Genomic DNA, 17376 nt, shown 5'->3' with positions numbered 1-17376 from the left:
TCTCCTAATCTTTTTTTTTTTAATGTTTACAAGAAATTATCCTAAACTCCCCAGGTTTGAAATTGGGAAAAGAATCTAACCAGCCCTACAACTTGACTCTCTCTTGTACCCAGAAGCAGAGAGGTAAAGGAGTGGGTAAGAGACGTAAAGGCCATCCGGGACCGAGGCTCGACAGCAGCAAGAGATTCCTTATAGGTCACCAACTAATTCTGGAAACTGGTCTAAACCTGGCATATGGAGGAGGTATGGGGGGAGTGAAAAGTCACCAAAGGGAATCAAGGGGCAACCTTAAAAGGGTCAGAGATGGAAAGTAGCTCCATGTTCATGGCTTAATAATCACTTTCTGCCAACTCAAGAGGAAGAAGCTGCATTTCTAAGCATAACGAGCTGAGACTTAGCCCGGTCCACAAAGTCATTTTGTTGAGGTGTATCACAAAGGTGTGCTAAAGAGTAGCAGCATTTCAGGTAGAATGTAACAAAATCTGTGTTCCCAGCACCGCTTACAGAGTGGTTCTCAAGGCTTCTGGGAAGGGACAAGGACTCAGCCACAGTGGGGTCACTCCATATTTTCAGCATGACAAGGTGGTAGTCAGGACTCACCTGTAGGTGTACGGCCCCACTTCTTTTACCTGAGGAATCTCCCCCTCAAGGATCTCCTGTGGATTGGTGACATTGAAGAAATAGAACTGGGTGTATACAGTCAGAGGGGGCTTCTCCCAAGAATCAAAGGTCTCAGTACCATTTTTTAACACAATATTCTAGGAGAGAAAAACAAAAGGAGATTTACAAAAATATAAGGCAGTCTGCATTGAACAAAGGAGGCAGATCTCTTAGCTCCTTCATTGTAACTGTTTCACAGGCATTCAACTACAGTCCTCTGAGAGCAGGGCCTTGTCTTACATAAATATGAAGCCCCCAGTACTCCCTCCCCCAAACTCTATTAAGCCAGAGAAGTTCGTCAATAAATATCTGTTTGTAAAGGAAGGATGCAAAAGGCACAGCTCATGGGTGGGGACATGGTGCTACCAAAACCAAGACCATAGACTGAGTATCCACAAGTCATTGGCTTGGTTATAATTGAAGATTCCAATGGTGGTAGGTACAGCTGCTGTAGAAGTTAGCCCAGTCTGTGAAGCACCATGCATTCCAAGCTTGTTTGGGTAAGAAAGGAACAGGGGGATAGGCCTGAGAAGGCCAGCTTTGGTTCTTCCACTGGAAGTAGAACCACATCTATCCCTGCTAGGGGCTTTACATGCATTTTCTCATTCAGTCCCTAAAAAAACCATTAAGCAGAGATGCCTGTCTTTAGTTCAAAGATGAAGAAGCTGAGCCTCTCTGAGGTGAAGTGTCCATGTTAGATTGTATTCTTCGTCCACAATCCTTCCTTCACTTTCCCTCCCCTTGCCAAGGCTCGCCTGTAGGAGGAGTATTCTTTCCAGCCCCACTAGCTTTGGTCTTGGGCAAGTGACTTGCTCTGGCCAATGGAATGTGGGCAAAATAGCAATGCCCTGATTTGGAGTTGAGGCCTTAAGAGGCACGGCAGGGAAACATGTGGCTCAAGCGATTGGGCTCCCATCTACCATCTGGGAGGTCCAGGGTTCAATTCCCAGGGCCTCCTAATGGAGGCAGGCTGGCTCATACAGAGCGCTAGCTCACGTGGAGTGCTGGCCCAAGTGGTGAGCTGGCTCAAGCAGAGTGCTGGCCCACACAGCAAGCTGGCCCAAGTGGAGAGCTGGCACAGCAAGATGATGCAACAAAGAGACACAGAGGAGACAATAAGAGACACAGCAGACCAGGCAGCTGAGATGGCGCAAGAGATTGAGCACCTCTCTCCCACTCTGGAAGGTCCCAGGATCGGTTCCTGGTGCTGCCTAAAGAGAAGACAAGCAGACACAGAACAACACACAGAAAAGGACACAGCAGACAACGGGAGGAATAAATAAGTAAATACATCTGAAAAAAAAGAGGCACAGCAAGTTTCCACTAGCCATCTTGGAACTTCCATCCTCTGTCATGAAAAGAACATGCCCCAGGTAGCTGTTGATCCTTCAGCCTAGGTCCTGACCAGATGACGCTGGCCAGAAGCCTGAGTCCAACCTAGCCCCTCTGAGTCATCTAAGCTCAGCCAAACTACAGTCAATCTTCAGACCTCTAAGTGTGAAATAACATTACTGTTATAAACTACAGCAATTTGGGGGTTGTTTATCATTTGGCATTGCAACAGAAGCCTGAATAATACAGTGCCCAAGCCAATATAAAGAAACTTAATACCTACTAGCCCTAACAGTCCTCAACCTGTTAATGGAGAAAACCTTTGCATTTTTACAGTAAACATGATTGAAGTGCCCAGGGCAAAATGACTTCACTGGCGAATCTTACCCAACATTCAAAGAAGAATTAACACCAGTCCTTCTTAAACTATTCCAAAAAACTGAAGAAGAGGGAACATTTCCTAATTCATTCTATGAGGCCAGCATTATCCTAATACCAAAGTCAGCTAGAGTTATCTCAAGTACAGGCCAATATCTCTTATGAATACAGATGCAAAAATCCTCAACACAATATAGCAAACCAAATCCAACTGCACATTAAAAGGATTATATACTATGATCAAGTGGAATTTATCCCAAGTATGCAAGGGTTCAACAAAGGAAAATCAATCTGTGCAAAACACCATATTAATAGAATGAAAGAAAAAATATATGATCATCTCAGTTGATAGAGAAAAAGTATTGACAAAATCCAGCACCCTTTCTTGATAAAAAAAACACTCAGAAAACTAGGGATAGAAGGGAACTTTCTCAATATTATAAAGGGCATATATGAAAAACCCATAGCTAATATCATACTCAACAGTGAAAAACTGAAAGCTTTTTCCCTAAGATCTGGAACAAGACAAGGATGCCAGCTTTCACCACTGTTTCAACATTTTACAGAAGTGCTAGCAAGAACAACTAGACAAGAAGTAAGAGGCATTCAGATCAGAAAGGAAGAAGCAAAACTATCCCTATTTGCAGGTAACATGATCCCATATATAGAAAATCCCGAAGAATCTACAAGAAAAGTACCAGAGTTAATCAATTATTTCAGCAAAGTGAAAGAGTACACAATCAATACACAAAAGTCTGTGGGACAGAAGTGGATGTGGTTCAAGTGACTGAGGTTCTACCTACCACATGGGAGGTCCCAAGTTCAGTTCCAGGCATCCTGGAGAAGATAAGCAAGACAGCAAGCTGGTGCAGCAGGCTCATGCAACAAGAAGACACAAAAAGAAACACAAGTAGGAAACAGTGAGAGAGACAAAGCAGGGAGTAGAGGTAGCTCAAGCAATTGGGTGCCTCTCTCCCAAGTGAGAGCTCACTGGTTTGTTCCCAGTGCCTCCTAAAGAGAAGACAAACAGACACAGAGAGCACACAGTGAATGGACACAGACAGAAGACAGCAAGCTCAAACAATGAGGGGGGATAAATAAAATAAATCTTAAAAAAATCTGTGGTGTTTCCATATAACAGCAAGGAACAATTTGGAAAGGAAATTAAGAATACAATTCCATTTACTATAGCAATAGCTAGGAATAAATTTAACCAAGAATGTAAATGACTTATATGCACAAAACTACATTATTACTGAAAGAAATTACAGAAGACCTAAATAAATAGAAACATACTTCATATTCATGGATTGAAAGACTTATTGTAGTAAGATACCAATACTACCCAAAGCAAATTACAGATTTAATGCACTCATAAAATTTCTACTTACTTCTTTAGAGTCCAGAAATAAACCTCTCTCTATATATATGACCAATAGATTTTTTATAAGGTTGTCAAGTCCAAACAATGGAGAAAAACTGTCTTTTCAGCAAATAATGCTGAGAAAACTTGCTATCCATATTCAAAAGAATGATAAAGGACCTCATACCTCATACCATTTATAAAACTTAACTTACAATGGAACAATAACCTAAAAATAAAAGAGCTAAAAGCATAAAATCTTAGAAGAAAACATAGGGAAATATCTTCAAGTCCTTGTACTAGGCAATGGATTCTTAGACTTTACACTAAAAGTACGAGCAACAAAAGAAAAAATAGAAAAAAACTGAACTTAATTCAAATTGAAAACTTTTGTGCTTCAAAGGAGATTATCAAGAAAGAGAAAGAAAATATTTGGAAACCATATGTGGTAACTTGGTGTTATGTACCCCAGAAAAATACATTCTTAATCTTAACCCATTTTTTCTTAAAGATTAATTTTTTTAATTTTTCTCCCTCCCTCCTCGTTGTTTGCACTTGCTATGTCTATTTGTTGTGTGCTCATCTTCTTTTTAAGAGGCACCAGGAAGGGAACCCGGGACCTCCCATGTAGGAGGAAGGTGCCTAATTGCTTGAGCCACCTCTGCTCCCTGCTTTATTGGGTCTCTCATTGGCTTTTCTTCCTTGTGTCTCTTGTTGCGTCATCTTGTTGTGTCAGATCACCACACCAGCCCACTGCATTAGCTTGCCACACCAGCCCATCATGTCAGCTCGCTATCTTGCTCGTCTTCTTTAGAAAGCACCAGGAACCAAACCCAGAACCTCCCATGTGGTAGGAAGGAGCTCAATCACTTGAGCCACATCTGCTTCCCTTACCCATTTCTATAATTAACAGCACTGAATTTATATATATGAATATGATTAAAAAGGAAATTTTAGGTTGTATGTATGTTACTAGAATAAAATTGAAAAAAAACAAACCATAGGACTGTACAAAACAAACAGTGAACCCTAATGTAAACCACGGACTGCAGTTAATGTACAACTATAATAATGTTCTTTCATCAATTTTAAGAAATATATCATACAAATGCAAGGTATTAATAATAGGGGGTATTTGGGAACTCTATTTTATACATGATTTTTCAGTAAACCTACAACTTCTCTAATAAAAACAAGAGTAAAAGAAAAAAAGACCACAACCCCCCAAGATGACCAAAGAACATAAGAAAGATAAAAGTGCAAAGTAGAATAAACAAGCTAAGTATGAAATATCAACAGTGATTAACTCTGAGTAGAGGAATCTGGATAATTTTTATTTTCTTATTGGTGAGAATTTTTATAACAAACAGGAAAAAATTAACATTGAGAGAACTGTAAAAAGAAAATTAAAGGAGGAAAATGCGGTCTACCAAAACAGACAACATGAGGCCACTAGTGAAAGAATAACAACTATATATAGCAAGTGATGCAGATCCCTGTCACTGCCCTGGCAATGCTTTTGAGCGACAACACACAAAGGGACCAGCTTCAGAACGTGTTAGAAACCACACACTAAAAATGTACAGTGATAAAGCGTACAACAGAATGCCAAATTTTAATAGTCTAGGCCTCCAATTTCATGGGTGCAATGTTGCAAGGGAACTTAAGGATATAGTTCTATTATTAAACAGAAAATAACAAGAATCTCCACGAGGGAAAGTGGCTCTGGAATAAATGACTGTAGAGTCAAAGCTAGTCATCTGGAGGATTGGAAGTAAACTCACCCCCACCAGCTGACCATTTCACAGACGGAGGAGTGTTTGTAGCTTGGCATACACTAAGAACGCTCTATCATCAGATTTCTAACCAAACAATACATCAGTGAAATACTCTTGGTTAGTACTATCAGTAGTCAGTGGCTGAACTGAGATCAGATGAATGAGATGGAAAAGTTTAAAGATAAATCAGGAAGCCCCTTTCTCCAACCTTCAGGGTCTGACTCACCACTCTCTGCTCTGTGAAGTCTGCCCCGCCTCCCCCGCCCCCAACCGTCCTCTTGCTCCTGAGTTGTGAGCAGCTTAATCAGTCATTTCAGACTGCAGCATGTATGTACTTCACCACCCAGTTATTTAAGAGTTTTGTCATCTTCTACCTTAAACAGGAATCTAAGTTATTTGTGGGGAAGCAATCACCGAGGACCAACTCACGTTCAGAGAGTAGAACAACAGAAGCCAGAGGGCCCAGCGAGTTTTAAGACTTAAGGTAAGAGACCTACTCAAGGTCGTACAACTACTTGATGTCAGAACTGGTCTGCAACCCTGTACAGCTTTTCTCCACTCTACCATCCTACCTCTGTGTGCAACGTTTTTATTAAATGGGCATAAATATACTACCCATTTTGGTATTCAAGGAGTCTCTGTTTTAGGCTTATAGCACTTAAAAACAGCTCAGTAAGATAAATTTAGCCTACCTAAAAGTAATACATTCACCATTAGAGGATCTAACATGCAAATAATAATGATTTTGTCTTCTTGAAAAACTGGAGGTCTTCTAGAGGATTTTAAGACATGTAGATGTTTAAAAAGTTGTCTAATTACATTAAAATAGGGGCCTCTTTTTCTTATCCATAAATTTCCAGAAGGGGGCAGGGTAATAAATTTCCCCTCTTCCATGACTTCTTTGAATACACCTTCAACAAGTAAAAATTCCTTCCTTTGAACCCCAGAACTCATTACATAGGAAGCTCTTAGGGAAAAAGTGGTCAGAAAATATTCTTTAAAACTGAAGTTAACAGGCATCAACATGAAGAAGATGAAAATAGCAATCCAAAGGTTTGTGAGTGATAGTTTATAAACAGGTTGTTGAGATTTCCCAAACCCTGATCAACCAAGGAGAGCCTCACTTATACAAGCCAGGCAAGTAGGAGGTCTCCTCAGAACAACACAACTAAGTGAAAATGAAAGCTTAGCTACTGACTATTCTAGCAACATATTAAGTTAACAGGAGGCTTCTCAAAACAGAAAGTGCTGATCTAAGAAAAAGAGGAGGCTTTTTTCCCCTATACCACTCCTACCACTCCCCACGGTGCCTAGGGCAGTGCAGTTCATGGTTAAATATTTGTTGAATCAACTGAATACAGCAGTAGAAAGTTTCACAAGCCAGTTTCCATGCAGTTTTGTCAATAAGAAGCTGGGGGTGGGGGTGGGGAAATAACTTGGTAGGTGGTGATCAAATAGCAGATCTTGGAGGAAAGGCAAAGCCATGATGCCAGACCTTATAACAGCAGCTCTATAGCTACAACCCCAAGGAGGGTCTTTAAAGTGTACCCAGAGGCGGAAGAACAGACTGGTCACTGGCCACTTGGTCACATTCAGACAAGGATAAAGCAATAGCTTCATCAGAATCACAGAATACAGAGATATAGCACCTATCAGTTCCTGTATCTTATCAGTAATTCACACCCTAAAGAGCTAAATGCAGCCACTTCCTTTTGTGGTTGAAAAGAGAAATCTTTGTTTTTTCATGACGCCTTTTCCTAACAACTGTTTAAGCCATGCTCCATCAATGGTTTTCTTGCAAAGTACAGAACTATGCACGTAAACCATCAAAGCACTATGGTATATACTAGACATTGTGGGAGGTACCCAGCAACATAGATAAAAGTTTTTACATTCCAGGAGCTTACTCTCTAGGGGAATATTGATACACACATGCAAGATAACCAACTATATAAATAGATGGCAAATGAGTATAGCAGAGAACAGATTCTACAGTGTCAGAAAACGAATTCTATGAACTGAGAGGGGGAAAAGTGGTACTTAGTGTGAGCCAGGAAGGAGTAAAAATTTGGCAAGCAGAGGAGGCTGCAGAAGTAGATGCCTTATGGACAGCCAGGGCTTATTTTATTTTATTTTATTTAAAGATTTATTTTATTTATTTCTCTCCCCTTCCTCCCCCACTCCCCGCCCCAGTTGTCTGTTCTCTGTGTCCAATTGCTGAGCTGACACAACAAGATGACGCAAGAACAACAACAAAAAGAAACACAGATTCCTGTGCCGCTGACAACAACAGAAGCAGACAAAGAAGAACACGCAGCAAATGGACAGCCAGGGTTTATTCAGCCATCCTGGCTGGGTCACCAGAGGGATCCCTTCTTCCCTGCTTGTTCTGCATCCATCTCTCCTGGAGCTTGATTTTGATCATAGGTGTAGAGAATGAGGAAAGAAAAAAAAAAAAGACACAGAGGCAGAACAGTGTATTAGGTATGTGATTGGTTTTAGAAGGACAAGGGAGATTCTTTTGGAAAGGGAGACTAGGATCTTTGGAATCTAGATTTTATCAGATTCACACAGGAAACCATAAAAGGATTGTGGGCTGCAGAACAGTATAATAAAATTTATTGACTATTACACATTTTACTCTTTAGGAGAGCAAAGTTCAAAGAACTGCAGCGGGGTAGGGGGCAGAATGCCTAAGGTTACTTTCAATGGTAGGGGAGGCACTAGCCTCAGACTCTAGACCTGCTCCAACCTGTACTCCTAACATTGTCACACGCTGCCTATTTTGAATTGACACAATGAAAGAAATATTTTAAAAGGCTATGCTGGGGGAAGCAGATGTAGCTCAACTGATATAGTGTCTGCCTACCATATAGGAGGGCCTCTTGGTACATGTGGTGAGCTGGCCCATGTGCAAAGAGTGCCATGCTGCTCAGGGGAGCCTCACACATAGGGGAGCTCCACACAGCAAGATGACACAACAAAAAGAGACACAGATTCCTGGTGCTGCTGAGAATGCAAGTGGACACAGAAGAACACACAGCGAATGGACAAAAGAGAGCAGACAATGAGGGGGAGGTGGGAGATAAACAAATAAATCTTAAAAAAAAAAAAAAGTGCAATGGAAGGTTTGTTGAGGAGAGAGACTGGAGTTAGGAGACTTAACCAGACTGGTCTCAACAGGTGCTGAAAACGGAAAGGCAAAAATGACCTTGAAGATCTTCCCAATGGCATGTCCCTATAAAAGAAATGAACTGATTGCTCGTTCTCAGTGTGTCTATTTCCTCATAATGAAGAAAACACCACTGCATAGGATTACTATAAGGATCAAATGAGATTTTAGCAAAGAGTTTATCTCAGGGTACACTCAAAGGGCTCAACAAATGGTGACTGTGACCTCCCAAGTTAGGTTGGGGTAAGAGGGTTCTTGAGGTTCATCTGAAGCAAAAAGGAATCATGTCACCCTCATAAATCTGCTCAAACACAGGCGACCCAGCAAATGTTAAGCACTAAAAGAGAGAAAAACAAAACAAAACAAAGCAAAAAACCCCACAAAGCCTTTATTCATGATTCTCTCTTCCAGTCCTATGTTTAATCCAATTTAGGTTGAACTAACAAGGAATCAGCATAAAATTGGAATTAATAGAAATGTGCAACAGGAAAGGAGTAAGAGGAAATTTTGGTAATTCGTAGGTAGGGGTAGAAAACAACCATTCAAATCATAAACAGAAAGGCTACACAAAAATAAGAAACACCTATGATCTATGTTAAATGGAAAAAGAAAACAATGTAAACCTTAAATATGTGTGGACAAGACCAGCACTTATCTCTATGGGAAAGGATTATGAAGGGTCTTCCATTCTCTGTTATGTTTTTCTGCATGGTTTCGATTTTTTAACAAGAAAAATATATATCTTTTAAAGTAGGTGCCAGAGAATGAATCCAGGACGACGTACATGGGAAGCGGACACTCAACCGCTTGAGCTACTTCTCCCATAAATTACTTTTGTAAGCAGAAATAAAAACTTCGTTGTTCTCTTATCTTTTTAAAACAAATTAAAATCTAAGAAAGAAACTCAAATTCTATAAAATGGTATTCAGAGACCGTAAGGGAAGGGAAAATGTTTATATACAAAGAGAACCAATCACATCCTGGCTTTTCCTCTGTCCTTGCAAAACAAAGATAAGCCTGACGCTGCCTCAGCTGCAGCAGGCTGACAAACAAAAGCCCCGGAGAAGAGTCATCCGCCACCCTGGGCTTTACATTTCTTTTCCTATTACTATCAGGAGCCTGGATTTAGCTTTTAGCTCTGTATTCCGAACTTTTCCTGACAAGCAACCCTAACAAGTATATAGAGTATTTTATAGTGAGAAAGGATTTGAGATCTCATTTATTTACTGAAGAAGAAAAAAAGCACCTCAGAATTATGAACCCTGAAGGAGGCAGCGAGTAGGAATGAACAGAGGGTTAAACTCCTGAGTTTATTTTGAGCCTGGTTTGCATCCAGCTTTCACACAACCAAGAGTCCAAAGACAAGTGGAAACGTTTCCAGAAACGAGGAAGGCAAAACCCCTTTCAGAAGGGAGGTTTAAAAATCCACTCTTTTGACATCGATAAATAAGTCAGGCTTGAGTGTATTCCCCCAAATTTCAAGCTGACTAAGGAACTTACAAGATAGAAATAAACACTTGGTAGATTTGATTCCTTAACTAAACAAAGGAAATAAACTTAACATTAACAAGAAAAACAATCCTTGACATTTTGCCAGGGTCACTGCTGATAGCAGATTCTGTTACAACCTCAGATCCTCCCCCCTAGAGGACCCATCACAGTTCTCTCCAAGGACACTTAGCTGAGTCACAAAGCCCCTTTTATTCAATTCAAATCTTGCTCTCAAGGGTTTTGGCTGTTCTTGCAAATTTAATGTGTCTCTTTTCCTACAGTCCACTGCACATGGCAGGGCGTTTTTCAAGCAATCCACTGTAAATCCGAGAGCTCTGTGTGTTTGTGTGTGTGTGTGTTTTGTGTGTGTGTGTGTATGTGCAGGGACGGAGACAGGGAGAGAAGAGAAGGAAGTTCATAAGCACAGTTGCCAATATTTCTAAAACAGGTGCTTCTTTATTTTTATCTCCTTCCCCTGACTTGAGGCTAAGAGAAGGACAATTACCATTACTACCCAGCCAATTGCTATTTACCCTAAGCCTACTAGGAGTCAGGTGCTATGTGTACATTATCTCTGAGCCTTACACCCACCCCGCAAAATAAGAATTAAGATCTCCATTTTGCATATCAGGAAATGACAGCACTGGCTTTCCCAGGCTCAAAATGCCAGTAAATCAAATAAAATCTGATCAAATACTGGTCTGTGGGTTTGCAAAACCCAAGCTTTGCCACCGAGAAGCTACCACCCCACCTTGTCCCCAGAGTAGACATGCCAGAAAATACAAGATGCCCAGTTAAATTTGAATTACAGATCAAATAGATTTTTTTAGTGTATTTCCCAAATATTACATGGACTATGTAAAAATTAGAATTATTCGGTCAGAACAAAATATTCCAGGCAGTAATGAGCCTTTAAGTAGTGCCAAATTGCTTTACAGAATTCTTTTCTGACTTACTTTCACTAAGCAGTGTGTAAGCAACCATTTCAATATAACTACACTGTGGCAATTTGAGATTATTTATGAATTCCAAAAAAAAGAGATTTTGTTTGTAAACTGGTCTGTTTCTCTGGGCATGAGCCCCTTTGCCTGTGTTAGATTCAGCTGAGATGTCTTTGATTAAATTATGTTATGATTAGGGCTTGATTTGACCATGTCAGTAGGTTGTAACTCATTTAAGTCCCTGCCCCCTTGGTGGACTATATAAACGGACACTCACTCAAGAAGACACACAGAAGATACACGGAAAAGAAAAGAGCTCCATAGACACGGAGAGGAAAGAACTTGGTCATTTCAGTCCTGCCATGGGACAGAAAGGAGAAGGCTCAAACAGCTAAAGCCCTGGGTAGAGAGATGAGCCATTTGCCTGATAGTTTGCAGCTGAAGACAAAGAGCAGCTGAGCTGAGGAAGCCTGGAAAGAAACAAGCCCTATGCCAGCCTTCAGCTGAGATCAGAAGAAGCTGGGCTCTCGGAGCCTTAAGAGGAAGAAGGAAGGAGACACCAGGCCCACCATCTTACTTCAACACACGGCAACTGACTTGGGTGAGAAAGAACCTCTTATGGTACATTACGGTAGATTCTTTAGGGCCTTATAACTGTAAACTTTTACCCCAGACAAATACCCTTTAGAGAAAACAAAAGATTTCTGGTACTTTGCATCAGCACCTCTTTGGGTGACTAATACACACATCAATACTGGTTTTATTGATTTTTATAAATATTTATTTCATAATAGAAAAATAATATTTTGTTGTTTGAACATGTATTTTTCTGGCTCATTAGGGAAGCATAATATTTTTTTTTACCATGTATGAAATGAGATTATTTCTAAACAAAGGTAAAAAGGATCTTCAACCAGTATAAATTCTTAAAGTTGAGTGGCCAGAAAGCTGACCAGAAGCACAGTTATCTCTCAGTGCTTTACTATGCAGTGGGCATGGAGTCACAGACCAGGCTGATACCTGATCTGGACTGATGAATGAGACACAGGCAGAATCAACTTCTGCTGCTAGGTGCTGACATGACCTGAAAACAACTACATGACACATTTCATCCAGGTCAGCCTGACAGTGATCTTTTGCAGAGGTAACTCTATAATAGTCATTGAATCAGTCCCAGTATAAGCCACTTCCAAATGATAAAAATAAGCATTCAGGGATTTGCATTAAGCTCTGATGGGAATAAGTAATACATTTAGGGAAACTTTCAGGATTTAAAAGTACTGCTGAGGGAAGCAGACTTGGCCCAATGGATAGGGAATCCGCCTACCACATGGGAGGTCTGAGGTTCAAATCCCCAGCCTCCTTGACCCGTGTGGAGCTGGCCCATGCACAATGCTGATGTGCGCAAGGAGTGCCATGCCACACAGGGGTGTCTCCCGCATAGGGGAGCCCCATGCGCAAGGATTGCACCCTGTACCGAGAGCCGCCCAGCACGAAGGAAAGTGCAGCCTGCCCAGGAATGGTACCACACACACACAGAGCTGACACAACAAGATGACGCAACAAAAAGAAACACAGATTCCCGGTGCCACTGATAAGGATAGAAGCAGTCACAGAAGAACACACAGTGAATGGACACAGAGAGCAGACAACTGGGGTCGGAGGGAAGAGGAAATAAATAAAAAATAATAAATCTTAAAAAAAAAAAAGTACTGTTGATAGTTCTTTAAAGTCAACAATGTTCTACTTAATAATTAAACAGCATCAGCATCCATGTTGTCATCTATACAGTTCAAATTCACCCAGAAATAATGGCAGACCAACTTTAAGAATCTGGCCAATTAGTATATTAATGATTCTTATTAGACTCCAGATTAACAAAACTCACCAAATATCAAAACAACAATTGGCACACATCTATGGCCAATTGATTTTTTTCCTTTTCTTTTCTTCTTTAGGAGGTATCAGGGATTGAACCCCAGAACTGTCAAGCAGGCACTCAAGCACTGTGCTACACCCGTTCCACACCAAGTGATTTTCAGTAGTGCCAAGTCCACTCTACAACAAATGGTACTGGGATATACACAAGCAAACAATGAAAGTGGGCCCCTACCTCACATCATTGACAAAAATTAACTCAAACTGAATCAAAGACCTAAATATAAAAACTAAAACATAAAACTCTTGGAAAAGAAAAAAATAAATAAAAATAAAAGAAGAAGAAAAAAACTCTTGGAAGAAAACATAGTGAAATATCTTCAGGACCTTGTATTAGGCAAAAGATTCTTATATGATACACCAAAAGCATGAGCAACAATAGAGTTGGTCAATTGGACTTCATCGAAATTTAAAATTTTTGTGCATCAAAGGACATTATCAATAATAGAAAAAAGCCTACAGCATAGTAGATAATAGTTGGAAACCATATATATTATATATATATTAAGGGTTTTACATATCAGAATATATAAAAAATTCCTACAACTAAAAAAAAACAATCCTTGTCCTTAATCAATATACATGGAAATATTTAGTGTTATATATATATATAAACAAGACAAGACAAAAAGCATGATGTTTGCAATTTGGAAAAATGAATAAACATAATGTAGTACAGATGAACAATGAAACAATGGAACATTATTCAGCCATACAAAGAAATGAAGTGCTAGCACATGCTACAATATGGATGAACCTTGAAGAGATCATGTTTAGTGAAAAAAGTCAGAAACAAAAGGACAAAAATTGTATGAACACATTTATATGAAATAATTATAATATGTAAATTCCTAGAGTCTTTAATTAGAATATAGGTTATCAGGGACAGAGGTAGAGATGGGGAATGGGGAGTTAATGCTTAATTGGTACAGAGTTTCTGTTTGGGGTGATGGAAAAGTTTTGGTAATGGATGGTGGCAATGGTACCAAAACACTGTGAATGTAATTAGCACCACTGTATTATATACTTGAAAGTGGTTGAAATGGGAAAATTTTGGTTGTATAAATGCTACCACAATAAAAACTTTTTAATCCCATAAAATTGTACTACACAGAGTGAACACTAATTTAAACTGTAGAAAATGGTTAATATACATTTTAATATTAAAGTTTCATCAAATGGAACAAAGATACCACACTAACACCAAACATTAATAATAAGGAAAACTGTGTATTTTGGAACTCTGTACTTTCTGAATGATTTTTCTGTAAACGTACAATTGCTCAAATTTTTTTTTTAAAGCCTGATCTCTACAACCTACTTTCAAATGTTTAGAAAATAGATTGATAAGTAGATAGATGATTGATGATAGAAAGATAATATAACAGACATGACAGGTTGTTAAAAATTGGTAAATAAAGTGGCGGACTTGGCCCAGTGGCTGGGGCATCCGTCTACCACATGGGAGGTCCGCAGTTCAAACCCTGGGCCTCCTTGACCCGTGTGGAGCTGGCCCATGCGCAGTGCTGATGCGTGCAAGGAGTGCCCTGCCACACAGGGGTGTCCCCACATAGGGGAGCCTCACACGCAAGGTGTGCGCCCCATAAGGAGAGCTGCCCAGCGTGAAAGAAAGTGCAGCCTGCCCAGGAATGGCGCCGCCCACACAGAGAGCTGACACAGCAAGATGATGCAACAGAAAGAAACACAGATTCCCGTGCTGCTGACAAGAGAAACGGACAAAAGAAGACGCAGCAAATAGACACAAAGAACAGACAACCGGGGTGGGGGGTGGAGGGGAGAGAAATAAATAAATAAATAAATCTTTTTTTAAAAATTGGTAAATATGAATATGTGGATAGGGGTATGTATATCAGAGTTCTCTGAATAGATTCTGTATTATTTTTTCAACTGTCCTGTAAGTTGAAGTTATTTCAAAATGAAAGGTTTATTAACAAAAGCAAAAGCACAATTGTTTACTTTGTGTTTTTAAATTGCTCCCTGAAATTAAGCAGACCCAACCCACACTCTTGCAGTAATTTATGGTTGCACTGTTCAACATTATTCTTTTGTTGAGCTAAAAGAAATAAACTGCAACTGACATTCTCTCCTTATTCCATGACCTATTTTAACTCAATATTAAATGGAACAGCATTCCTTTTATTTTATGTCATTGTTGTTTAACTCATTTTAATTACAACTGTGATAATTTCAGCTAATGAGATCTGACAGTTCAGACAACTGTTAGTTCACACGTAAGCTACTACTCTGATTACAAATTACATACAAGACAATATGGTAGAAAAGCTTTTCTGAGAAACCTCCTGCTACAAAACACCCACTACAGTAGTTTTTTAAAAGTATCTAAATAATTCTAATGTACAGCCAAGGTAGAGAACTGCTGGTTTAAAAGGCAAAGAAGCAGCCCCCAGAAATGGAAACTTAATCATAAGAACCAGGTAAAAATCGGGGAAATATATGTGTACGTAGTGGGAGCAATTGAAGGGATGAGTGAGAAAAAATATTTTAAAGCATAAATAACTATGAGATGTGGCCATGGAAAGCATGACTGGGTTCTATGTCTAACTTACAAAGTCAGCAGTCTCATTTTCTATACTTACATGCTACTTGGGTATGATTATGTCTCTTAAAGTAGAAACAAATGATGCTCCACCACCTGCCTATTCATATCTATGGCTCTTCTTCCATTACTGCTGATTACCAGAAGTATAGTGTTAAAAGAACACATCCTTAGTGTTGCCAGAGATGGTGTTTAGGTTCTTGACTATGTCACATAAAGGAATTTAAGGACACTCCATAGGGCAGGCAAGGGAGTAAAGAGTTTATTAAGAAATTAGATAAGAACTAGTTACACACCTGAGAAATGGGTGTAGGCCGTGCCACAGGGTGAGACACGGCCCCCTCTCTCGGGGTTTCTGGTTATTGGCAATCACTGGGGGTTAAGGTTTACACTGATTGGAGTATTAAGGACAAGAGGTGGGGTAGTTCATTGGCTGGTTTGGTTTCTAGGGGTTTCTGCCTGATGGTAATTGGCTCCTGGCTACTGTCCTAGAGCCCTGAGCTGATGCGACGGGATTTACAAAAGTATGCAGGGCGGGGGGCCTTTCTGCTTTACTTCTTCCTGCTCTGTGAGAATGTGGCAAGTTACACTCTGATAAGGCAGCTGCTGGGTGGGGGCTGTGGGTGGGAGCTGCTAGCTGCCTTATGATAACTTGCTGTGTTAACTTGCCTGAGTGAGCTAACAGGCTGAAGGCAGTCCCTCAGGATTTCTTTCCAGGTGGAGTTTGTGAAACTCGTTGTGTTTTCTGCCCCTCCTCCTTTAAATCCCTAATCTATCCTGCCTCATTAGAAGGGGATTTACAATAAAGATTATATTATTGTAACAAAAGCATTCCGCCTCACTCTCTCTAGGAAGAGTGTAAAGCTTAGACGCTGAAGGGCCAGGTGGGTGGGTCCATGCATGAAGCAGGTCGGGAGGTGTGCATTTATTCGCATGTCATACCAGGGTAATAGTATTCACTTCTCCACAGAAATAGGATGTCTTCTATTTTTTGTTAAACACAAGACTGTCTCTGGCTTTTGTTTTTGTTCTTCTGACAAAGAGGGTCAGATAGTGAGGAATATTTCTCTACTGTAAGAAAAACAAAAGAGCAAGCACAATGACAAAGGGGAACCTTGGCTGGGCCTTAAGTCAGGAAACCAAGGAGTGTGCGGGAAGGAGAACTGGGAAGGCATCTAAAGGGGCAGCCACTATTTGGCTTTGACTACAGCCTCACAGCACTTAAGTGGGACCAGCACTGGCAGAGCATCTGTATGTTTCAAGAGAAGCTGGAAGTCTGGAATGTTGGGTGCAATTTCCTGTTTAAAAGCTCGGTAGGTCAAAATTGTATAAACTACTTGTGAGGCAAACACATGACCAAAGGGCAGAATATGAAGCTAATCAACAACAACAAGAACAACAGTGCATAAGCACAATCACCCCAAAGAAGAGGAGGGGCAAGATGGCAGCAGAGAGAGCTAGTCCTGCAGGGCAGTTAGTAATCATCCAGAGCTATCTAAAACACCTGTCTGGGGGACCCAGGCAACTGAAGAGCATCCTGCAACATCCTTGAAAGAATGGAAAGAGGAGACTGCCCATCTGCAGTGAAATCGCCTGAGTAGATCATTTCACGCCAGGGAGGCCAGCACCCATCTCCACAGGTGGCAGAAGCAGCCTCAGGAGCTGTTCCTTGGCTGGAGTTGGATGCTCCATTTCCCAAAAATGGGAAAAGAGATGGTTGGTCACCAACTTCAGCTACTACTGAT

General features: G+C 40.4%; 1 protein-coding gene and 2 long non-coding RNA genes across 3 annotated transcripts in view; 2 read left to right on the top strand and 1 right to left on the bottom strand.

Annotated features, from left to right (window-relative positions):
- Positions 1 to 17376, bottom strand: part of SCARB2 (scavenger receptor class B member 2) — a 92862-nt gene that overhangs the window by 51514 nt on the left and 23972 nt on the right. Inside the window, exon 2 of the mRNA XM_004472584.4 lies at positions 601 to 758. Within this exon, the coding sequence (XP_004472641.1) occupies positions 601 to 758 (158 nt within the window). The remainder of the gene's footprint in view (positions 1 to 600; positions 759 to 17376) is intronic.
- Positions 5634 to 9422, top strand: LOC131278466 (uncharacterized). Its single transcript, XR_009185757.2, has 2 exons — positions 5634 to 5995; positions 7705 to 9422. It is a non-coding gene; the product is annotated as an uncharacterized lncRNA (long non-coding RNA).
- On the top strand, positions 11399 to 14887 carry LOC139439255 (uncharacterized). The gene is made up of 2 exons (XR_011649151.1): positions 11399 to 11716; positions 13074 to 14887. It is a non-coding gene; the product is annotated as an uncharacterized lncRNA (long non-coding RNA).

The sequence above is a fragment of the Dasypus novemcinctus genome, chromosome 1 (assembly GCF_030445035.2).
Source record: "Dasypus novemcinctus isolate mDasNov1 chromosome 1, mDasNov1.1.hap2, whole genome shotgun sequence".
NCBI classification, from domain to species: domain Eukaryota; kingdom Metazoa; phylum Chordata; class Mammalia; order Cingulata; family Dasypodidae; genus Dasypus; species Dasypus novemcinctus.
The sequence above is the reverse complement of the archived record's forward strand: the minus strand, read 5'-3'. Positions and strand labels throughout refer to the sequence as shown.